At 42.2% G+C, this 20,098-nt stretch overlaps 2 protein-coding genes across 6 annotated transcripts in view; one reads left to right on the top strand and one right to left on the bottom strand.

Annotated features, from left to right (window-relative positions):
• Nucleotides 1–2,080: 2,080 nt before the first annotated feature.
• thbs1a (thrombospondin 1a) lies at nucleotides 2,081–11,126 on the top strand. The gene is made up of 22 exons (XM_030391974.1): nucleotides 2,081–2,275; nucleotides 2,440–2,524; nucleotides 2,786–3,345; nucleotides 3,445–3,523; nucleotides 3,662–3,751; nucleotides 3,852–3,961; nucleotides 4,351–4,476; nucleotides 4,900–4,996; nucleotides 5,085–5,258; nucleotides 5,345–5,521; nucleotides 5,686–5,859; nucleotides 5,951–6,231; nucleotides 6,315–6,533; nucleotides 6,627–6,734; nucleotides 7,158–7,317; nucleotides 7,422–7,540; nucleotides 7,925–8,159; nucleotides 8,272–8,499; nucleotides 8,591–8,862; nucleotides 8,958–9,055; nucleotides 9,141–9,280; nucleotides 9,378–11,126. Exons 2-22 carry the CDS (start codon nucleotides 2,461–2,463, stop codon nucleotides 9,383–9,385), a joined length of 3,519 nt encoding a protein of 1,172 aa, XP_030247834.1. The 5' UTR covers nucleotides 2,081–2,275; nucleotides 2,440–2,460; the 3' UTR covers nucleotides 9,386–11,126.
• Nucleotides 11,127–14,243: 3,117 nt separating this feature from the next.
• Nucleotides 14,244–20,098, bottom strand: part of fsip1 (fibrous sheath interacting protein 1) — a 33,010-nt gene continuing 27,155 nt past the window's right edge. For 3 of the 5 annotated variants that reach the window (XM_030391653.1, XM_030391658.1, XM_030391655.1), the window contains one exon: nucleotides 14,244–14,475. In XM_030391653.1, the coding sequence (XP_030247513.1) occupies nucleotides 14,311–14,475 (165 nt within the window). In that variant the 3' untranslated portion in view covers nucleotides 14,244–14,310. The remainder of the gene's footprint in view (nucleotides 14,476–20,098) is intronic. The other 2 variants (XM_030391654.1, XM_030391657.1) reach the window with 2 other exon arrangements.

Here is a 20,098-nt window from a genome sequence, read left to right as displayed (position 1 = left end):
CTTGCTGAAGAGCAGGTATCCAGGTGTCGTGTTCCATCACAATCAGAGGTCCATATATCAAACCTATTTTTAGACAGTCCTGCTATTTCAGAGCGTAAGTCATCACATCTTGTAGGCATCCATGTTTTTTTCCGGAGGGCTTTCATCTCTGTCACACACTCGCTCTCCTTCCTCAGCTTTCCTCTGTATGTGCAAGTCTGCATGCTGGCCTGATTAACAGTTTGAAAAACACTGAATTTCAGTGGAAAAAGACGAAATGTTTCTACCGGTCAGAGGTGACGTAAAACAAGTCGACCTTGAGGATTCTGTCTCGTTTTGATAGTAGGAAAGAAGGGCAGGAAAAAAAAGGTTTATAAGTTAAATACTCGACCATAAACCTCAAGCTTCATCGGCATGCTGATGACTCAGAAGGAATCTGTGCAGTTCGTAGGAATTTCAAACTGCTAAATACACTGGTATTGATCAAATGGTTTGGAGTACTACACTTAACCACCTTTCTTCTGGATAGTTTAGTTCTTAAGTATTTCCATTATCTCCCACTTTACACTCCTGCTTCACCACATTTCAGGGGAAAATGTTGAATGTTTCAGTTAAGCCATTACATGAGCTGTTACTTCAAAGATTAAGATTAAAAACTATATATCAGAAAAACATATGACAAGCATCAAAATACCACACACCGTTAAAGATTAAAATAGTGGTTCCAAATCTTTTTAGATTGTGTCCCCTTACAAAAATCTGTCAGTGGGGGTTCCTTGTCTTATATCTCTGTAAGTCGTTATCAGTTACATCAAGGAGACATTTCCCCACTACATTTTTCTGAGGGTTTAATTTAATTAAATGTTTGAGGCCTAAAGAGGTAAACTCATCTGATACTTAATTCAAAAAGTCCCATAAATGAATACAGTTTTTAGCAGCAGAACTTAATTTTCCGCTTTCCTCCCAACAGCCAACACTATACTTCTGAATACTGGATTTTTGTTTAAGGATTACACTTCTACCACTACTGGAAATGGCTTTTAATAGCATATTCGATTATTTATTGAGCCATTTATCTTTCTTTCTTATATTTCTTTATTTAAGTTTGATTTGGGCGGTTTTAGTCCTGCATAGCCCTGGAGAAAAAAAGTATCTTGAAACCAATAAGATATGGCAGAATTTAAATCAACTCTGCAAACCATTTAAACAAAACCAAATTCCTCAGCAAGGCACTTATTCATGCATTTTCGTATTCTTACATTAGCATATATGGATTTATTCTGTCTGATGCTCATGACAGTATATTCCCTTATTTTCTCACAACATAGATATATTTTCTGTTTCAAACTAAAGACTCTTTAGATTTTATCTATTTTAATCAAGTCAGCCTTTGGACTTTTCGTACTTACAATATTGAAAGAACAAATGTATTTTATATATTATTATTTTGGCTCAACTCATTCCTTTCGAGCTTAAAAACATACCACTTTTTGAATGCTTGACAGGCATAAATAAACCCAAAGAGAGGCATCAGCCCTCTCATCAGCCCAGAGCCTCTTCTCACTTCCATTCATTACTCAATGAGTCCCCTGGCGGTCACACTGGGAACTGCAACATATCACACACAGTATAACCACTATACAAGCTGATGTATGTCATGAATATGAGCTGAAATTAATACACGAGTCTGGGTTATGGAATATAATTGAATGTTTTATGTGACTTTTAAATCCACTCATAACTGGTCTTGTGTTACCAGCCTCCTGGATTAATTGGCCGTGTACCGTTTTAAATAAATCTTTATATTTTCAGACGATGCCAGTTCAATGAAATGAAGACCGTTTGGCGAATAATTGAACTTTTTTTTATTTGACCGGAAACGACCAAGTCTTGGCTGGGACGCGTGGATGAAATATTTGTCCGGTGATGGAAATTCAGTTCAGGAATGCATTTTTCCCTCCTCTGTCTGTGCGTCGCGGATATTACTGTGACTGGCTGTGAGGTAAGAAAACAAGTCCGTCCCCCCTCTGCTGCCGCCACCCCATTGGTCCAGAGGAGACCTCAGGAATGTTCTTAAACTGTTTAAATAGCACTTGTATCGGTAGGATAAGTCAGTAGAATAAGTCCAAGCACCGGAATAAAGCCCGGAGAGGAGCGCAAAGAGACTTTCAACTGTCTGCCTCACACAAACGAGCTTCTAAAGGAAGAAGAGAAAAACGGGATTCATAATCAGAGGAGAGAGGACTTTTTTCTTCTATTTTTAAATCTATTTTCAGAGGGAATTTTTATTTAAAAGGTTAGTGGATTGATTTGTTTCTTCTTCTTCTTCTTCTTCTTCTTCTTATAATTATTATTATTATTATTATTATTATTATTATTATTAAGCATAATTTATTAACGACATACTGTAGCCTACATGTGTCCCATAACTTTGTGTTTTGTTGTTCTTGGTTCAAACAGGGATCACTTCAGAATTTCAAGATGATGCTGTGTGGCATCTTTTTGCTGTTGATGCTTTGGACTTGCGAAGGCGCACGATTGGCAGGTAAGAGTTTGTAAATAGTGTTTTAAGCAGCAAAAATGATGAGTGTTAACATATTTAATGTATTTAAGAAGTCATAGTGTTCTCATTTATCTCTATCCTGTAACATTTGAAGAATATTCTATAAAAACAGGTATATTCTTACGATGCTACAATCCCAGTGAATGTGTAGTTTATCTAATTTGGGCTGTCTTTGTGTTTTCACACACACTGTCATTATGGGAGACAAAAACTGAACAATGCTCCTCTTTTCTTTGACCACAGAGAGTCGGGATGATAACAGTGTGTACGACTTGTTTGACCTCACCCGGGTGAGCAAGAGAAACAACGGAGTGAGTTTGGTCAGAGGTGCAGATCCCAACAGCCCTGCATACAAGGTCCTGAACGCAGACCTGATCCCCCCAGTCCCCAACAGCGCCCTCAGGGACCTCCTCGATTCCATCCAGGCAGAGAGGGGCTTCCTCCTCCTCGTCAACCTGAAGCAGTTCAGGAAAACCCGGGGCAGCCTTCTGACCATCGAGAAGACCGACGGATCGGGACCCATTTTCGAGATCATCTCCAACGGGAAGGCAAACACTCTGGATGTGGTCTACTCCACCATGGACAAGCAGCATGTCGTGTGCATCGAGGAGGCAGATTTGGCCACCGGACACTGGAAGAACATCACACTGTTCGTTCAGGACGACAGGGTGCAGCTTTTTGTTGGCTGTGAGGAGATCAATGTGTCAGAGATGGACTTTCCCATCCAGAAAGTGCTGTCCCAGGAGGTGGCTGACATCGCCAGGCTCAGGATTGGAAAGGGAGCTGTGACAGACAAATTCCATGTAAGCTCAAATCTGATGATAAAAAAATAATAATAAGTGGATGAAAATTAAGATTAAACACATTTGAGTGTGTCCTAACTTGAACTTATTGTTTCTCAGGGAGTGCTTCAGAATGTGCGCTTTGTCTTTGGGACCACTCTTGATGCCATACTGAGAAATAAGGGATGCCAGAGTGGAGGTAAGTCTGGAAACAGATAAGATATATAATTTGCCTTTAAATGAGTGGATCTTGTGTTTAAATATACGATTAGACCACCACATATTGCACCAGTGAGCAGAAACGAATTTTGACTTTTTTCTTCTTTACCCCTTGCAGCTGCCTTAACTGATGTCATGACCCTGGACAACCCAGTCAACGGCTCCAGCCCCGCCATTAGGACTGATTACACCGGCCACAAAGCCAAAGGTGCGATCTCTCCCCTCCAAAGAGACACGTGTGCTCTACTGGCCAGTTGTAAATTTTAACAGCTGAAATAATTTATTGGACTCTTCTCTCCTATATCCAGATCCGCAGACTGTCTGCGGCTTCTCTTGCGAGGACATTGCCAGCATGTTTAAGGAGCTCAAGGGACTCGGCGTGGTTGTTAAACAGCTGTCGAACGAGCTCAGCAAAGTGGTAAGCTCCAAGGGGCCATCCCGGTCTGCTCTTTGCCTCTTTGTCATCAGTGACTCCCTCTTTTCCTCTCCTCCTCCTCCTCCTCCTCCTCCTCCTCTTCTCCCTCTGCTCCCAGTTAATGCATTCCCAGTGCGTAGCCACTTGTCGCTGTAATGGCAGCGCCTGGCCAAGTTCTTAATGAGACCCATGTGAATACACAAATATGTTTGGCTGTCGGTTGCATTTGCACTGCTCCGCTAGAGTCAAGCAATGTCTTAATCATGGTGTCGGTCAGTGATTCATTTGTATTGGAACCTTGGCAAAGTGAAAGTTTTCCATCATCCATCCTGAGCAACCCCCTTCTCTCTCTCTCTCCCTAAGCCTAACCTCTCCTTCTCTTTTTTCCCCAGTCAAGGGACAGCGTTGAGTTGGGAAATCTAATGAAAATCCACAGTGGCATTTGCATGCACAACGGCATGGTGTACAAGGACAAAGATGAATGGACTGTTGACGGCTGCACAGAGTGCACCTGCCAGGTAAGTGTCACCGCACCTGCTGGAATGCAGCTAACCCTAACCCTTTAAACAAATCAGCTGATGAAAACTTTGATCCGTTTCCTGTATCCCCGCTGCGGTGAAGTGATAATAGTGTTTATGTTAGCACCTCCCCTCATTATCACACTGCTTCTGTCTCAAACCCATCAACACTCCTCCCTAACTACAAACAAAGCAGCATGTGGCCTTCTGCCCCTCCAGAAACATCTAGTGAAGGTTTTTTATGCGCTGTATAATTAGTTAGGTGTTAGTGAGGATTGTCTTTTCTAGCAACACAGCAGGAGTGTCATGTCCCTGATAAAGATCACTCCATTGTTAAAACACACCAATTAGGCTTGGAGCAGCACCAGTAGACAGTCAGCCGGTCAGCTCACTCATTATTCTTGTACTAATTCCCCCATCCAGAACTCTGCTACTGTGTGTCGCAAAATCTCCTGCCCTCTGATCCCATGTGCCAATGCCACCGTGCCCGACGGAGAGTGCTGCCCTCGTTGTGATTCACGTAAGCTTCTTTTTAAAGCTTTCAGCAGATATTCTGTCTTTATAGCTGATCCTCAAGGTAACAATACTTTATATCTTCCCCCCAACAGAGAGAGACCAAACCGAGGATGGTTGGTCCCCCTGGTCTGAATGGACCCACTGTTCTGTGACTTGTGGCCGAGGCATCCAGCAGCGCGGACGCTCCTGCGACCGCATCAACAGCAACTGTGAGGGCACCTCTGTCCAGACCCGTGACTGCTACCCCCAGGAATGTGACAAACGCTGTAAGTCGCTCAGCATTCTTGTGAAAATAAATATCATATGTCAGTAAGAGAACGCAATGAATTAATTTTGTCTGTATTGCTCATAGTCAAACAGGATGGTGGTTGGAGCCACTGGTCTCCCTGGTCTTCGTGCTCTGTGACCTGTGGCGAGGGGGTCATCACCCGGATACGCCTCTGTAACTCCCCCACGCCCCAGATGGGTGGCAGGGACTGCCTGGGAGAGGGACGTCAAACAGAAATCTGCCAGAAATCACCTTGTCCTAGTGAGTTTGAATTTCAGTATATGTCTATATATATATATATATATATATATACATACATATATATATATATATATATATATATATATACATAGTCAAGACAACATATGATTGAGTGTATAGGTTCATGGGAAGATACTGAATGTTGTTTTAATGATACCTTTTAGTCGATGGTGGTTGGGGACCTTGGTCACCGTGGGACACCTGCACTGTTACCTGTAATGGAGGTGTCCAGTACCGCAAACGTCTTTGTACTGACCCCGTCCCCAAATATGGAGGAAAGGATTGTCAGGGTGATGGTACTATGTCTCAAGTATGCAACAGCCAGGCCTGCCCTATTGGTAAGTATTTAAGATGGGACACATTTTAAAGAAATAAATCATTACTTTCAATAGATCGCCTTTTCAAAGTACAAATTAATTTTCTCTACAGATGGTTGTCTCTCCAGCCCGTGCTTCCCTGGATCACGGTGCACCAGCTTCCCTGATGGCTCTTTCAAGTGTGGCAAGTGTCCACTTGGCTACACTGGAAACGGCGTCACCTGCAAAGACATTGATGAGTGTAAGGCAGTCCCTGATGCTTGCCACACACATAACGGAGTCCACCTCTGTGAGAACACCGAGCCTGGTTACAACTGTCTGCCCTGCCCCACACGTTTCTCCGGTCCTCAGCCCTACGGAAGAGGAGTGGAACAGGCAACTGCTAAAAAACAGGTTTGAGTTATTACATATTGCTGTGCAAGTGGTTAGTAGGCTAGTGGCTTTCATTTTCTTAAACTCCCTATAATTTATTTTAGGTTTGTAAACCCCGGAATCCTTGTCAAGATGGGAGCCACAACTGCCATAAAAATGCAAACTGCATCTACTTGGGCGTCTTCTCCGAGTCCATGTTCCGCTGCGAGTGCAAGCCAGGGTATGCAGGGAATGGCCATATTTGCGGAGAGGACAGCGACCTGGACGGATGGCCCAACACCGACCTGCTGTGTGTGGAGAACGCCACCTACCACTGCAAGAAGGTAGCCAGACCCCACATGAAGGCCATTATTACCCATCTGCACTCTATTATTGTGATGATTGCATCCTTAACCGCTCTTTTGTTCCCCTTACAGGATAACTGCCCCAACCTTCCCAACTCTGGCCAGGAAGATCATGACAAAGATGGCCTGGGTGATGAATGTGACCATGATGATGACAATGATGGGATCCCCGATGATAGGGTGAGTCATCAAAGCAGCTTATTTTAGCCCCAAACTGTGCTTTCCCTACAAACCATACATAGTAATCAGCAGCAGTCATCCTTCCTCTGGGCCGTAGGAATGTCAATGCTCTATGTTTGTGTGCCTTCACCAGAGAGTCAAAGTGGAAACCAAGTAGCTTAGGAATAGTGTAATATAATTTCAGCATAAAGCCAGAATTAAGGACCGTGTGGCTTGCTGCCCATAATTCTTCATGTGGATTTGGAAAGTTGGGCAGGAAAAATGCTGTGGTAGAAATTACCAGCTCGCTCGCAGTGGAATATCACATTCCAGCAAAAGTGAGAGACAGAGAAGAGAGGAAGCCTCGAAAAGTAGAGTTTTGTTCCTATAAATATTTCTTCAAGTAATCTAATTGTGCTTTTTGATATTTCTCTATAAATTTAGGACAACTGCCCAAGAGTGTACAACCCTGCCCAGTATGACGCAGACAGAGATGATGTTGGCGACCGCTGTGACAACTGTGTGTTCGAGGCTAACACCGACCAAACCGACACTGACAACAATGGAGAGGGCGATGCCTGCGCTGTTGACATCGATGGCGACGGTGAGTTATTACCCCAAATTCCATCCAAGTTATCGTTAAAGTCTATCCTTCGTCTCACAAAGCATTTGCACAGTCTTGAAGGCTTTTGTGTTTTGACTTAACAGGCATTCTGAACGAGAATGACAACTGCCCATATGTTTACAACGTGGACCAGAGAGATACTGACAGAGACGGAGTGGGAGACCATTGTGACAACTGCCCTCTGGAGCACAACCCTGATCAGGTAACTTCAGATCTCGTTGTTCACTGTTAGCTTGATCTGTCATGTAACTATGTAGATGCCCCTGTGGGCACAGTATCAAGACCACAAATTGCACCTGCTTTGATGAAAGAGAGGAATGTGATAGCTTTGAGAGGAGAGTGCAACGCTCCCTCTTCTCTTTTCGTGAATGGGTAATTTTGCCGACGTACAAGGACACTGGACACTTGTCTGAAAGGACATTGCTTGCATGCCTGAAAACAAGGGGCTACATTTAATACACGAGTAACACCTCTCATATTGAGGCTGCTCAGAAAACAGTGGAGGGAATTATTTGAAGAGGGGATGAGAGTTTTATAGTGTGAGAGCTGGGAAATCTCATCGTAAAGGAATCCTGTTCTTCTACAGATCGACTCTGACTCAGATCGCATAGGAGACAAGTGCGACAACAACCAGGACATTGACGAGGACGGTCACCAGAACAACTTGGACAACTGCCCCTACATACCCAATGCCAACCAGGCTGACCACGACAAGGATGGCAAGGGTGACGCTTGCGACCATGATGACGATAATGACGGCATTCCTGATGACAAAGACAACTGCAGGCTGGCCTTTAACCCTGATCAGCTGGACTCTGATGGTGAGTCTGTCAAATATGATCTTCGGAAACATTAATCCTTTGGTTTTAGTTTTGAAGCTCCTTTTCAATCGTTTCCATATTTCTGACCTCCATGTCCATATCTTTCTCTCAGGCGATGGACGTGGGGATGTGTGCAAAGACGATTTTGACCAAGATAATGTTCTGGACATCTACGACGTGTGCCCGGAGAACTTCGCCATCAGTGAGACTGACTTCCGCAGATTCCAGATGGTTCCTCTGGACCCCAAGGGTACATCCCAGATCGACCCCAACTGGGTGGTCCGGCATCAGGGCAAGGAGCTGGTGCAGACTGTCAACTGTGATCCTGGCATTGCTGTTGGTACGTAACAAACACACAGCGAACGCGCTGCAAACACATTGACACAAAGCAGTAGGGAACTGATTCTGAACTTTCTCTTATCTCTTATCAGGTTACGATGAGTTCAGCGCAGTGGATTTCAGCGGGACTTTCTTCATCAACACAGACAGAGACGACGACTACGCCGGGTTTGTGTTTGGCTACCAGTCCAGCTCTCGCTTCTACACGGTGATGTGGAAACAGATCACACAGACGTACTGGTCCCATACGCCCACAAGAGCTCAAGGCTACTCTGGCCTGTCAATCAAAGTGGTCAACTCCACCACTGGGCCTGGTGAGCATCTGAGGAACGCCCTGTGGCACACCGGAGACACCCCAGGACAGGTGAGAGGAGATTCATTGACTCACAACTTGAGACATACTTCAACACAATGTTTGACACCTTTCTCATTTTAACCATTGTAATTCATCCATTTCAGGTGCGCACTCTGTGGCACGACCCCAAGAACATTGGCTGGAAGGACTTTACCGCTTACAGATGGCACCTGATCCACAGACCCAAGAGTGGGCTTATTCGGTGAGTTCAAAAGAAGCAAATCCCAAAAATGCATGATTTATATAAAAATAGCAAGGAGCTCACGTAATTGCATTTGCTCTTTTAGAGTGGTCATGTATGAAGGCAAGAGAATCATGGCTGATTCTGGAAACATCTACGACAAGACATATGCTGGTGGGCGACTAGGCTTGTACGTCTTCTCTCAGGAGATGGTTTACTTCTCAGATCTCAAATATGAATGCAAAGGTAAGCACATAAGTGATGGTTTGATGTTTTAAGGAGTGAAGTTTCATCACTTTAGACATTATTTATAACATGTTTTTCTTTCTGTATTTTCTTTTAGATACATAAATGGACCACAGGACCTTCCAGACACAATCAGTCTGTCAGTATGAATATAAAGTGCGAGACCTGGATCGATATCTCTTTAACTTTTTCTTTTGAGAAATGCACATTGGAGGAATGACGAGCAAGTGAGCTAATGTGAGGTAAAGTGACCTCAGGAGCCAAGCCAAATGAAAGTTCAATGATGTTTCTGCACCACTGCACCAAACTCAAATTGTGAGCGCAGCTCTGCTCAGAAGAAATTGGCCCTCTCACTTTGTTGCTCTGATCTGCATTGGAGGGGGGGGGGGGCTCTTTTTATTGCTTTGCACACCTGAACTGTTGGTTGGCGGTAATCCTCTGTGGATGAGGGAACAAAGGGAATAGTGTTCCATGTTTTTTATTTTTTTGATAAATATTTGAGTATTAATGTACATCTGCTGTGGACTCAAAGATCATTGTGTCAGTGTGAAGAAAGCAGTAGGAGAACTAACTTAGGTCGGGGTGAATATTCCCTCTTGAAGGAACTGTTGAGGGACCATGGACAGTATGGACTGACTGTTACTATCAAAGAGAGTGAATGTTGTTTGTGTGTTTGCGCATGTGTGCCACCCAACAAGCATAGTTTTGAAGACAAGTGCAACATATTTTTTAGATTTAGATTTGATTTTGATCACCCCACTTTTCATGCAGACCTGTATATACAAGGTCTTGTACCTATCCAAGGCTTAGAGCTGGCCCGAAACATTGATCTTCTCAGGAAAGAGCACTAGAAGAAACAAGGAGAGCACAAATTCAGGAAAGCACAGGGCCCCGAAGCAGGCGCACTGAACACTGCTTTGGAACAGTTGTTATTTGCAAATATTACTTTAATATCTCTCATTTATTAGTGACAGTGTCAAGGGACGTGAACAGCAAGGGCCAGTCTATTTCCTGCCATGTGTAAACCATTGTAAGTAGCTGTTTGTATTTACTTTTTCATCATAAAGGGCTTTAATTCTCGCTCATCTCTGCATCTTGCCATGTTAAAATGTCGGCAACCTATTTCAGTTAACCAAAACCAATATCCACTAATGGCAAGATATATCACATTAGACCAAAACAGTACAATGTCTCAATATTCTGCTTCTGTACAGTGAGCATGACTTGTGTGCCTGAGCTTGTGTGTACATTTCTGACAAGGGAAAATCAAACAAAACCCTTTATGTACAAATATTACCTCATTAGTTCTTTTTGTATTGAAACCAGCAATACGCAAGAATCACTTGTCTTAGCAACAGAGTATAAATTGGATGGCTTTTTTTTTTTTTTTCTTTTTGCAAGACTTTAGTATCATTTATATGCTGTATATAAGATATTTTTGTAGCGAAAGATGCCCAAACAGGACCGTAAAGGATTAAAGAAATGTTGTCTTGACTTTGTTGTGCTATATGTATTTCCTGTGCATTTTTTTTTTTTGTTTGGTAAATTATTATGTTTGTTTCATGTCAAGGTTATTTCATTGTGTAGATATATGCTATTTAAATAATTTATCTAGAAGCGTAGCCTCATACGGAAACGTTTCTGTCTGTATAAACTTATTTGCACACTGACATGAGGATGTCTTTGTTTTTTTATTTAGTTTTTTTTTGTATGTGTCTTTTTTTTCATTATCATTAGTGAAGCTTTTCTATAAACTGTGTACTATAGTTTCTACCCAAAGTGCTGTTTATACTCGTACCTGGTATTTTGTAATGTAAAGTGAATAATAAACATTTCTGGAAAAAAAGTCTCTTGGTCTGGTGTAGTGTTTTTGGGCAGAAAAAAAGCTTGAGTCAGTTGTTCCAGCTCAAAACTTAAAGGTGCACTATGTCATGGTATTATTACCTCATTAATATTGCAAATATTAAAATTCGGAGTTTGAATTTCTTCTCCAAAACTACATAGGGTCCCCAAAGTCTTTCTTAGTGATTCTCTGGCCAACATATCTCCTTTGATGAAGGTTTTCTCCCTAGAAAAGCAAAGAGAGTCGAGCCATGCTGTGTCAAGCAACTGGAATCCATTAGTTGAGTCGAGCGAAGCCTCGGAGAAAGGGAGTTACCTTGGGAGTCAACAGCAGGGAAGCTCAACATGAAGTATAACCCACTTAAACAGCTCATCCATACAGATCTGATTTCACATTACACAGGCATCCCCTTACACCTTCGACTGACAACACTCCACGTGAGAAGTAGACATCAGGAATTTTGCACTGAACTGGGGAAGTCTGTGTCTGTGTCTGTGGGCCACTAGTCCTAGTAAGAATGTGCATTAAAATTCCATAGTTTTCATAAAAACGTCTCAATAAAACTTGTCAAAGTCGGACAAGATGAGCTATCCACACTTTGTCTGCAGTTCAAAACCTTGCACAAGTACATCGTCGGCAAACAGGACTCAGACTGCTAATTGAGATCTTTAACAGGGCCAGAAAAGAGCTGTAGTCTTAGGCACCAGCGAGGGGTCGTGCCAGAAAAGCCAGACACTCTCAGTATGCCGCAGGTCTCTTTACATTAGAAGTGACCTCATTCTTACCATACTGAGCTCACTGTGTTTCCATTACCCCACAAAAGTAAGCAATGGACTCTATCTTCCCCACTGAAAGAATAGTGCGTCAGTGACAGTTAGTTTTTTTAAATGGACAAAAACACTACATATGCTGCCTAGATATCTATTAAAGGTGCAGTACGTCGTTTTGGGGAAGACATTTTAATCAGGAGAGAAAGATCTTCATTGGTGTTTTTTTAAACTTCCTAATTAAACTAAATAAACAAACTCGCTTCGTTTTAATGACTGAATAAACTAAATAAACTGACCTCAAAGGACAACACAATTTTCTATTGTTTTAACTTGTTTATATGTGGCGGACCCTGCCACCTGTCTAGCTTCCTCTGAGAACAGCTTGCTCATTCAGTTATGTAGAAGATAAATATTTTTTAGTTTGTATTAGTACCGCTTTAATATTCCAATACTCCAAAGATCCCCCTGTAAATAACTACAAATGTATGACACAGAAAAACAGTCTAATCTAGTGTGGTCAGTCTGAAATGGTTTGTGTGTGCTGAGGTGTCTGTTAAGATCCTGGGACAGATAGCAGGGCTCTCATCTGGGTTTGACCTTGGAGGCTCACCTGACCGACGTGTTTTTGGCCCAAAGGAATGCAAGTTAATTCCTGCCGTTTAGATGGGGTCATGTGCGGCTGAGGTGTGGAGTGAGGCAAACAGGCCCGTAGGTGTCCAGTGTGAAGGGAAAGGAAAAGGCAGGACCTCTGGACTGAGGTCAGCCAGGTGCAGACTAGCTGACTCACGCTGTGCAAGCAGGAGCAGATAGGAACCATGTCAACAGCTTCACAAATCTCCCCAAACAAACCAAAAAGCATAACTCTGAAAGCTGGCTACCTTTTGTCTGCATCTTTAAATGAAAATGAAGCTGAAAGAGGTCACACATGGTCCAATTTCAGAAGATCCCACTAATCTGACCCACTGAAGCAGATCACCTATAGAGGCAGGAATGAAAGGAATGCTGGGAGCTGAAGTAGATCTGACTATCCCTCCTGGGGAGCACGCATCATCTCTCTGTCCTCATTAAGAGCCAAGTACGACGCTTGACCACACATTATCAACAGAGACATACTATATTTCATAGGAAAGGGCTTAAAGTTGATACAATTCAGAGTACCGCTGCTATCAGTCGAGGGTTTATGTGTGCAGTAGAACATTCTGCAGCCACTGTACCCGGTTATTAGATTTAATGACAGCAATTTTCTGTTCTCATCTATGATACTTAGGTTAATTCAAAGTGCTGCCCTGCTGCTTTGTTTCCTCATGCAGAGTTATAAACACAAACAAAAACAAATGGGATGCAATCCAGCTGCACGTTGAAGCCAGTTAAAAAAAGTTAGCTCATTAACCGAAAGTTAGATGTTTTAATGCAGACAGATTATCCGTGGTTACATGGACAGTATTCCTTCGATCCGATTGAAATCATTCTGATTTGAGAACTTAACCGTTTACATGGACTATAAACATGTGATCCAGTGAGATGTGAGCTCACATGCCCAAAAGCATTTAATCTGAATGTAACTTATTTGACATGTGTAAAGTGAGCCACTGTGATGCATCGAAAAAATATAACGGAACGGAAGAAGAAGAGAATTGTTAGTAGTTGGAACCAATTGTCACTTTGAGATAAAAAAAATAAATAAATAATAATTTTGGACAAACATTTTAAAAATGATTTATTCACATTCACTATAATGTTTTTAAAGAAATGGGATAATTTTATTGTTCACCTTTCTACAAGCTCTGTAGATGTGTTATTTGTAAAAAATAAAAAATAAATATTTGTCTATGTAAAAGACTTGATTTTAATATCTCTAACAAAGTTGAAGTACTGCTTCCAGGCCGTACGCTTCGGCAATCCAGTCCAGTTGCATTTTTCTTGCAGAATATCATGACGTCACCATGACGTTAGCCTTTGACCTCTGGTCATAACTTCCAGATTTTGTCATTTTAGACCTTAGTATGAAATTTCTTCAGAATTATCACATGAATTGTTGAGTAATGGTCAAAAATGTGTTTTGTGAGGTCACAGTGACCTTTGACCAACAAATTCTAATCAGTTCATGCTTGAGACCAAGTGGACGCTTGTGCCAAATTTGAAGAAATTCCCTCAAAGCTTTTCTCAGATAGCACATTCACGAGAATTGGACACCATGAAGTCACAGTGACCTCTGACCTTCGACTGCTAAAATCTAAGCAGTTCATCGTTGGGTTCAAGCGGATGTAGAGCTGGATTTATTATTAGTGGAATATTAGGGTCCATCAAAATGCAGCTAGTGTGAAACATGTTCAAAATCAGACAAGTAAGGTATATCCTAATAAATCTAAACGCTTAAGTGAATTCTGTCACTCAAGAGTTCAAATATGTATTTTATGTTATTGAAATATTTTGTTAAGACCAAGCAATGATGCATCCTTTGACAGCAGGGCTTCGGACGGAGTATTTTCATTCATCTCCAGATTCTGGATCCAGCTCTCTGTCAGCTCACAGTCCTCCAGCAGACCATGTAACTGCTCCTCAGTCAAGTTGGGTGGCTCCTTCTGAGGGAAGACACAAACATAATTTACTTGTGACCTGAAGTATTGCTATGATTTGTATCTATTGAAGTCAACATGTGCAGATGTGGGAAGCTTGAAAACCAATCAGACACTTCCAGTAGACATCAGACAGTATCGAGGTCACTTGTCTCCATTATTACAGAAGTGACGACAGAATATTTTTCGGATATCTTCCCAACATCCTCCTTAAATTCTTTCCCATTGGGCGCACCCTTTCCCCGGATTAAAACTCAGCTCTTGACAAATCCCGACAATGTGTTGGACTAATGCATGACCTGTGATAACAGTGGCAGTTCATAATAATATACTTCAGTGCTGCAGTCGTCCCTCGTGCCTAGTTGGAAGTTTTCCGGGAAAAAACACTTCCAGTTGGATATAACTGTTGTTTTTCCACTGATAAGTCAGACTCTTCACAGGCAGCCCATTGGGAGAGCATGTGAGTTCAAGGAGAAAAGCCAACCTTCTGAAACTAGGTTAGGAGGAAAAGGGATCAGAATTTAAATAAATGCCAATATCTATTAATGGGAGTGATGTGCTATCTGGCAACAACGGTAATCTCTGGTTTCAAATGATCTGGCTATGTTAACTTGTATTCCTTTATCGAGACTTGATTAATTTACCGAAGCACAAGCGCTCAGAGACAGTTGCCATCTCTTGGTGCTAGAATGCTGCACTTTGTTTAAACAGCTGCAACTCAATGGTCAATTTGTTTCCAATAATATCATCTCATTACCTTTCATGACATGAGCATTACGCCAAAAACGTGTTGAGGAAAGCCAGACCTTTAAATCTCTGGGTGGAATCGTAATCGTTGTCATCTTTCTCTCAGCATGCACCCGTGTTTCTATCTGCCATCCCACAATGAACAGAATGTCCCTGGCCTTAAATAAGGGATGTCCTGATCCAGATATTCGGTCCCTGATCCTGATGCGTCAGAAGTCATTAATTTATTCATTTGGCCACTTGGGTGCAACGGAACAAGCTGTTAACATAGTATTGGCATATAATCACCTTATATGGATGAAGTGTTCGCAAACACATCCAGCAGACAAAAACATTTTTGAGTCAACCTGGGGTATGTAGGTCAAACGGTTCACTAGCTAACTCTGTGCGCTGGTTGTTTAAGAGCCGTTAAGCTTAGTACAAAGACTGAAGTAGGATGGAAACAGCTAGCTAGCACTATCGTGGGTTTGCAGTGATTAATCAAACATGATATTAAGTATCAATTATTGAGCTTTGGAGGTTCTTGACCCTACCAGATCTGAGTAGCGTATTCACGAGGGCATCTGCCATCCTCGACAACTAGGTACGGCAGAATGATTACTAAATGCAACACTGCAATAGGAACAGAAACTGTTGTTTAGTTGGTTTATAATAATGATTACACTTGCTAATGATTATTTCAGACAGCGGTGCTTGGGTGCGTAGCAGTGCATGATTTTCAATGTTCATGTTCAGGTCGAATTGTACTTTTCTGCTTTGGCAATATTGTTCTTATTATTTACACGTTAATAAAAATGTTGAACTGGATTAAACAGAAATAAATAATGTACTACCACAGGCAACTGTGCATAAAATAACCAAACAAATTTCTGGTTTTGGTGAGGCTGTGTGTGTGCCTACGACGGGTGTTGCCAGATAGTGACAGTGCTGTTCGGTGGACTTTGTTACATTTGGTTAGAGCAAGTCTAGTTTTTCCCTCTGTTTCCACTCTTCACTTAACCATTGGTGATGGGTTGTTAGCTGTAGCTTTACAGTTAGCATACAGACCTGAGAGCAGTATTGATCTCCACATCTAATACTCGGCAAGAAAGCGAACGAGCGTGTATGCCAAAATGTCAAAAAATGTAATTATTATGAAAGTATCCACTGATAATCCAGTGCAGTTAAGTTCCGTTTAATAGTATTATCTTAAATGTTTTTTATTTTTCTCTACATAACATCAGCCAAATGTAAATCTATGAATAAGATATAAGCCTGCACCACTTTATGACCAAACCCATGCACTCTTTCCTGAGACAGAGAGAATTTTATGCCCATGAAACAGTTTTCACCTCTTGCCCACATCCCGCTGAGTTACCCGGGACAAAATCACATTCCTGCGTCTCATCTATCCCCATTGCCCAAAGCTAATACTCTTCATCGATCATCTGTATTCCTCCTCTGACCAGACCACCCTCTGAAACTCTCCAGCCACTCACCGGGACCCAGTTGCTGATATACATCTCCACTAGACGATCCTGTCCATGTTCAAAGTCCTCCAGACAGTAATGACGCCCCCCTAAGGTCATGGCAGGTTGGGCCACGTTACTCAATTACCCAGATGCTGCATATCATCTCCTACCAATGGAGAGGAGACCACAGGCACCACGGGCACATTCCAGCCTTGATGCCCCCTGCGCATGTTTTTGTCCTTTGACATGCATGTAGCAAGATACAGCCCCTGTGCCTGTGGACTCACTTGACCTTCACCTCTAATTGGTGGAGGTAGATGAATAGAGGCCATGTGTGTTTGGCATGTTTGTTTTTTGTGCACGCGTATAACTGTATGCATAAAGAAGTCAGCTTTTCCTCCATGTTTTTCCTCCAGTAAGTTTGTTATAGGTATAATTGACACCCCAGTCACAGTAATAAAAAAATAAAAATAAAACAACGATTTGCATGAAATGGCAACTGTAGCATACATTTGCACGAACACAAGCGAGCCATTACTGCAACTCGAGACATACTGCGAAGAGAAATCCACTGGTCAATTACAGTCGTGTCAGTTTCTGAGCGGTCATGAATGGGGCAATAAAAAAGTGCCCCACTGGCTGGAGAATTAATGGCCAGAAAAGGCCTTTAAGCAGCACCAGCAACCTCGGACTTGGAAGATCCAAGTAAGACTTTCCTAAGGAGAGGAAAGAAAGAGTGTTTTTTTACAGCTTTGACAAAACGCTATGACTCTCGAGACGTGGTTGACCTCAGGTGCCCTTAATACCAGGGAGGCCAAGGGGTGTCTGTGGGTGACTGATATGTGTTTTCCTGTCTGTCTGTATGCTCTCCACAAAGGTCTTAAAGCCACTTCAGCTCTTTACAGTCCAGGGTTTCCCAGCAGACACCACATTTATTTCAGTAAAAAGCAGAGTAAGGAGCTGTGAATACAAGCGAGCTGTCCAAAAGAAATACATGACATGTTTGATTGAGGTGGTTCCGGAGAGCACCGTTCTTCCCCCCCGGGGTTATCCCTGAGAGAGGAACATGTCTGCTTGGAAGTTTTTTTTTAATAAATGCAGCATTGCTATCAGACTGAATCCACAAGGAAACAGATGAAAAGAGCGGGAGGAGATACAACTTTTGTCAGAACTGGACAAGCTTCTGTTTTTTAAGCTGCCATGTGTGGCCTTTGTGCAAGGTTTGTAAATACATAAATAAGCGTTTCTTGGAACATTTCTCAGTAGAGGAAAGTTAACAGCTGTGCGAGCTACTACGCTCAAGGCTGCTTTTGGAGTCATTCCCAGACATACATCCTCTGGCATAAACATGTGAAATACAAGCTGGAGGTGGAAAATCTATAGAGTCACTTAACGCCGACAATTCCTACTGGGAACACGATCCCCTATGTTACACTCACACTGACTTATTGATTTATTCTGCTGAGAGACAACAATAAAAAACTGAAATAAACAGAAAGAAAAAACACATTAATTGGGATAATCACTGTGTTCTGTTCAACGATGACTGATCTGATCAACAGTTAAAGGAGACATAGTTTGCTCATTTTCAGTACCATCATTTTATTTTGGGTTAGCACCAGAATAGGCTTACATGCTTTATTGCTCAAAAGACACATTAGTAACATGATGACGCAGTGTGATGTCACATAGTCACAGAATTAAAGTTGGGACTGCTGGTGAGTTGTTTCAGGAGTAGTGTTTTCTGTGGGAGAGGGGAGCTTCTGTTGGTGCAGACTATGACCTTTTTGAATGATCTTTTAAATGCAACAAAACACACGAGAGCAAAAGAAAACAAAAAACACAAAAAGCATAATAGGTTTCCTTACTCCTACTATGTCTAATATATATATATATATATATATATATATATATATATATATACATATATATATATATATATATATATATATACATATATATATATATATATATAGTATATTTATTAATAAAAATACTTCAATTCCAGTTCCTTGAATGTGAATATTTTCCGGTTTCTGTACTCCTCTATGACAGTAAACTGAATATCTATGTGTTGGGGACAAAACAAGACAACTAATCAATTGATGGGGAAAATAATTGACAGATTAATCTACAATGAAAGTAATCATGAGTTGCAGCTCCATTCGGTGGTAAAATGCATCCCTCCCAATCACCATCCAGTCATTCCTCCTCACTGTCTGTCTGCCTCCCTGCTGCTCAGAGGGTTGTTGGGAACATTTTTTTTATTGATTTGTATCAAAACAACAACGCATCAACCAGGAATTGGCTTTTTTTTCATGGGCGCTTGATTCCCTTTCAAGATTAACTTAGTTCACGACGGAGTCATCACTAAAAGTCTGTCAGTCTTAGACGTGACAGAGTCAAATAAATCCCCAAGCCCTATACGTCTGTCAGCATGCCAGCGTTACTGCTCCAGACATCTCATACTGCTCCCTGTGTTCTTGCTCCCCCACCTGCTATCCAGACCCGGCAGGCTTATTGTATCCGTCTCAGTCTGGCCTGCAGCCACACAAAGCCATTTGCAGAGTACGCAAATGTAAGGGAAAACCTCCATCACAGCCCTGTTAAGCTACTCTTTGCAGTGTAATTTGTCACTTCTTACTTGTGACACAGGTGACGTAGAGTTCACGTGTAGCCCTCCAGACAAGGGAGTCCAGTTCCACTCCCAACAAACAATGGCAGGGTGGGCGAACCCTCAACCTTTGGTAAAAGATCCAGCTTCATGGTCACTGTTCTGTATCGGTTTTCCCACCTGGAGATGAATCAGACAAAGCAAGAGCTGTTCCGCCCTCCAGCTATCTGCCCCGCGACGGACCACCACCTCTGCACAGCTCACTGTTGGCTCCTGTACACACAGGGTGCATGACCGGTTTACCACAAGCGTAGGCTGCTCAGCTTTCAAGGTCACTGACTTCACTCACATACCTCAGCTCTATCGGCCACCGACCCAGGGGCCAGTCCTCCGCTAACGGAGGGAGGAATTCTATTCATTACACTCTGGGCTCCCATTGAGATGTTGAGTCCAACTCACTACATTCTGCTATAGTACACACATGACATCACTGTATATGCATCAAGGTCAGGAGAAAAAAATGTTTGCCAAATGTCAGATTATGAGGATAATAGGCTATAGATAATTTGCTCCAGGGGCTCTCTGTGAAACCTCATTAAAGTCAGGTCATAGAAATCATTCCTGGCTGAATCCCAGTATCCTCATTTTACCCCATCCTTTTCTTGAAGAGCACCCTGCACATGTAATGCTTGAAAATATAACACACTCGGACACACCCTGATGTCTATCTGCACATGTCACAACACCGTGCTCTAGTTGTTGTGACTGAGCCATTAAAGGAAGCCCAGTGAGAAATAAAGTTGCCCATTTCCGGTGA

This window comes from Sparus aurata, chromosome 16 (assembly GCF_900880675.1).
Source record: "Sparus aurata chromosome 16, fSpaAur1.1, whole genome shotgun sequence".
Taxonomy (NCBI): Eukaryota; Metazoa; Chordata; class Actinopteri; order Spariformes; family Sparidae; genus Sparus; species Sparus aurata.
Note: the sequence above shows the minus strand (reverse complement) of the source record. Positions and strands in the feature narration are given on the sequence as shown.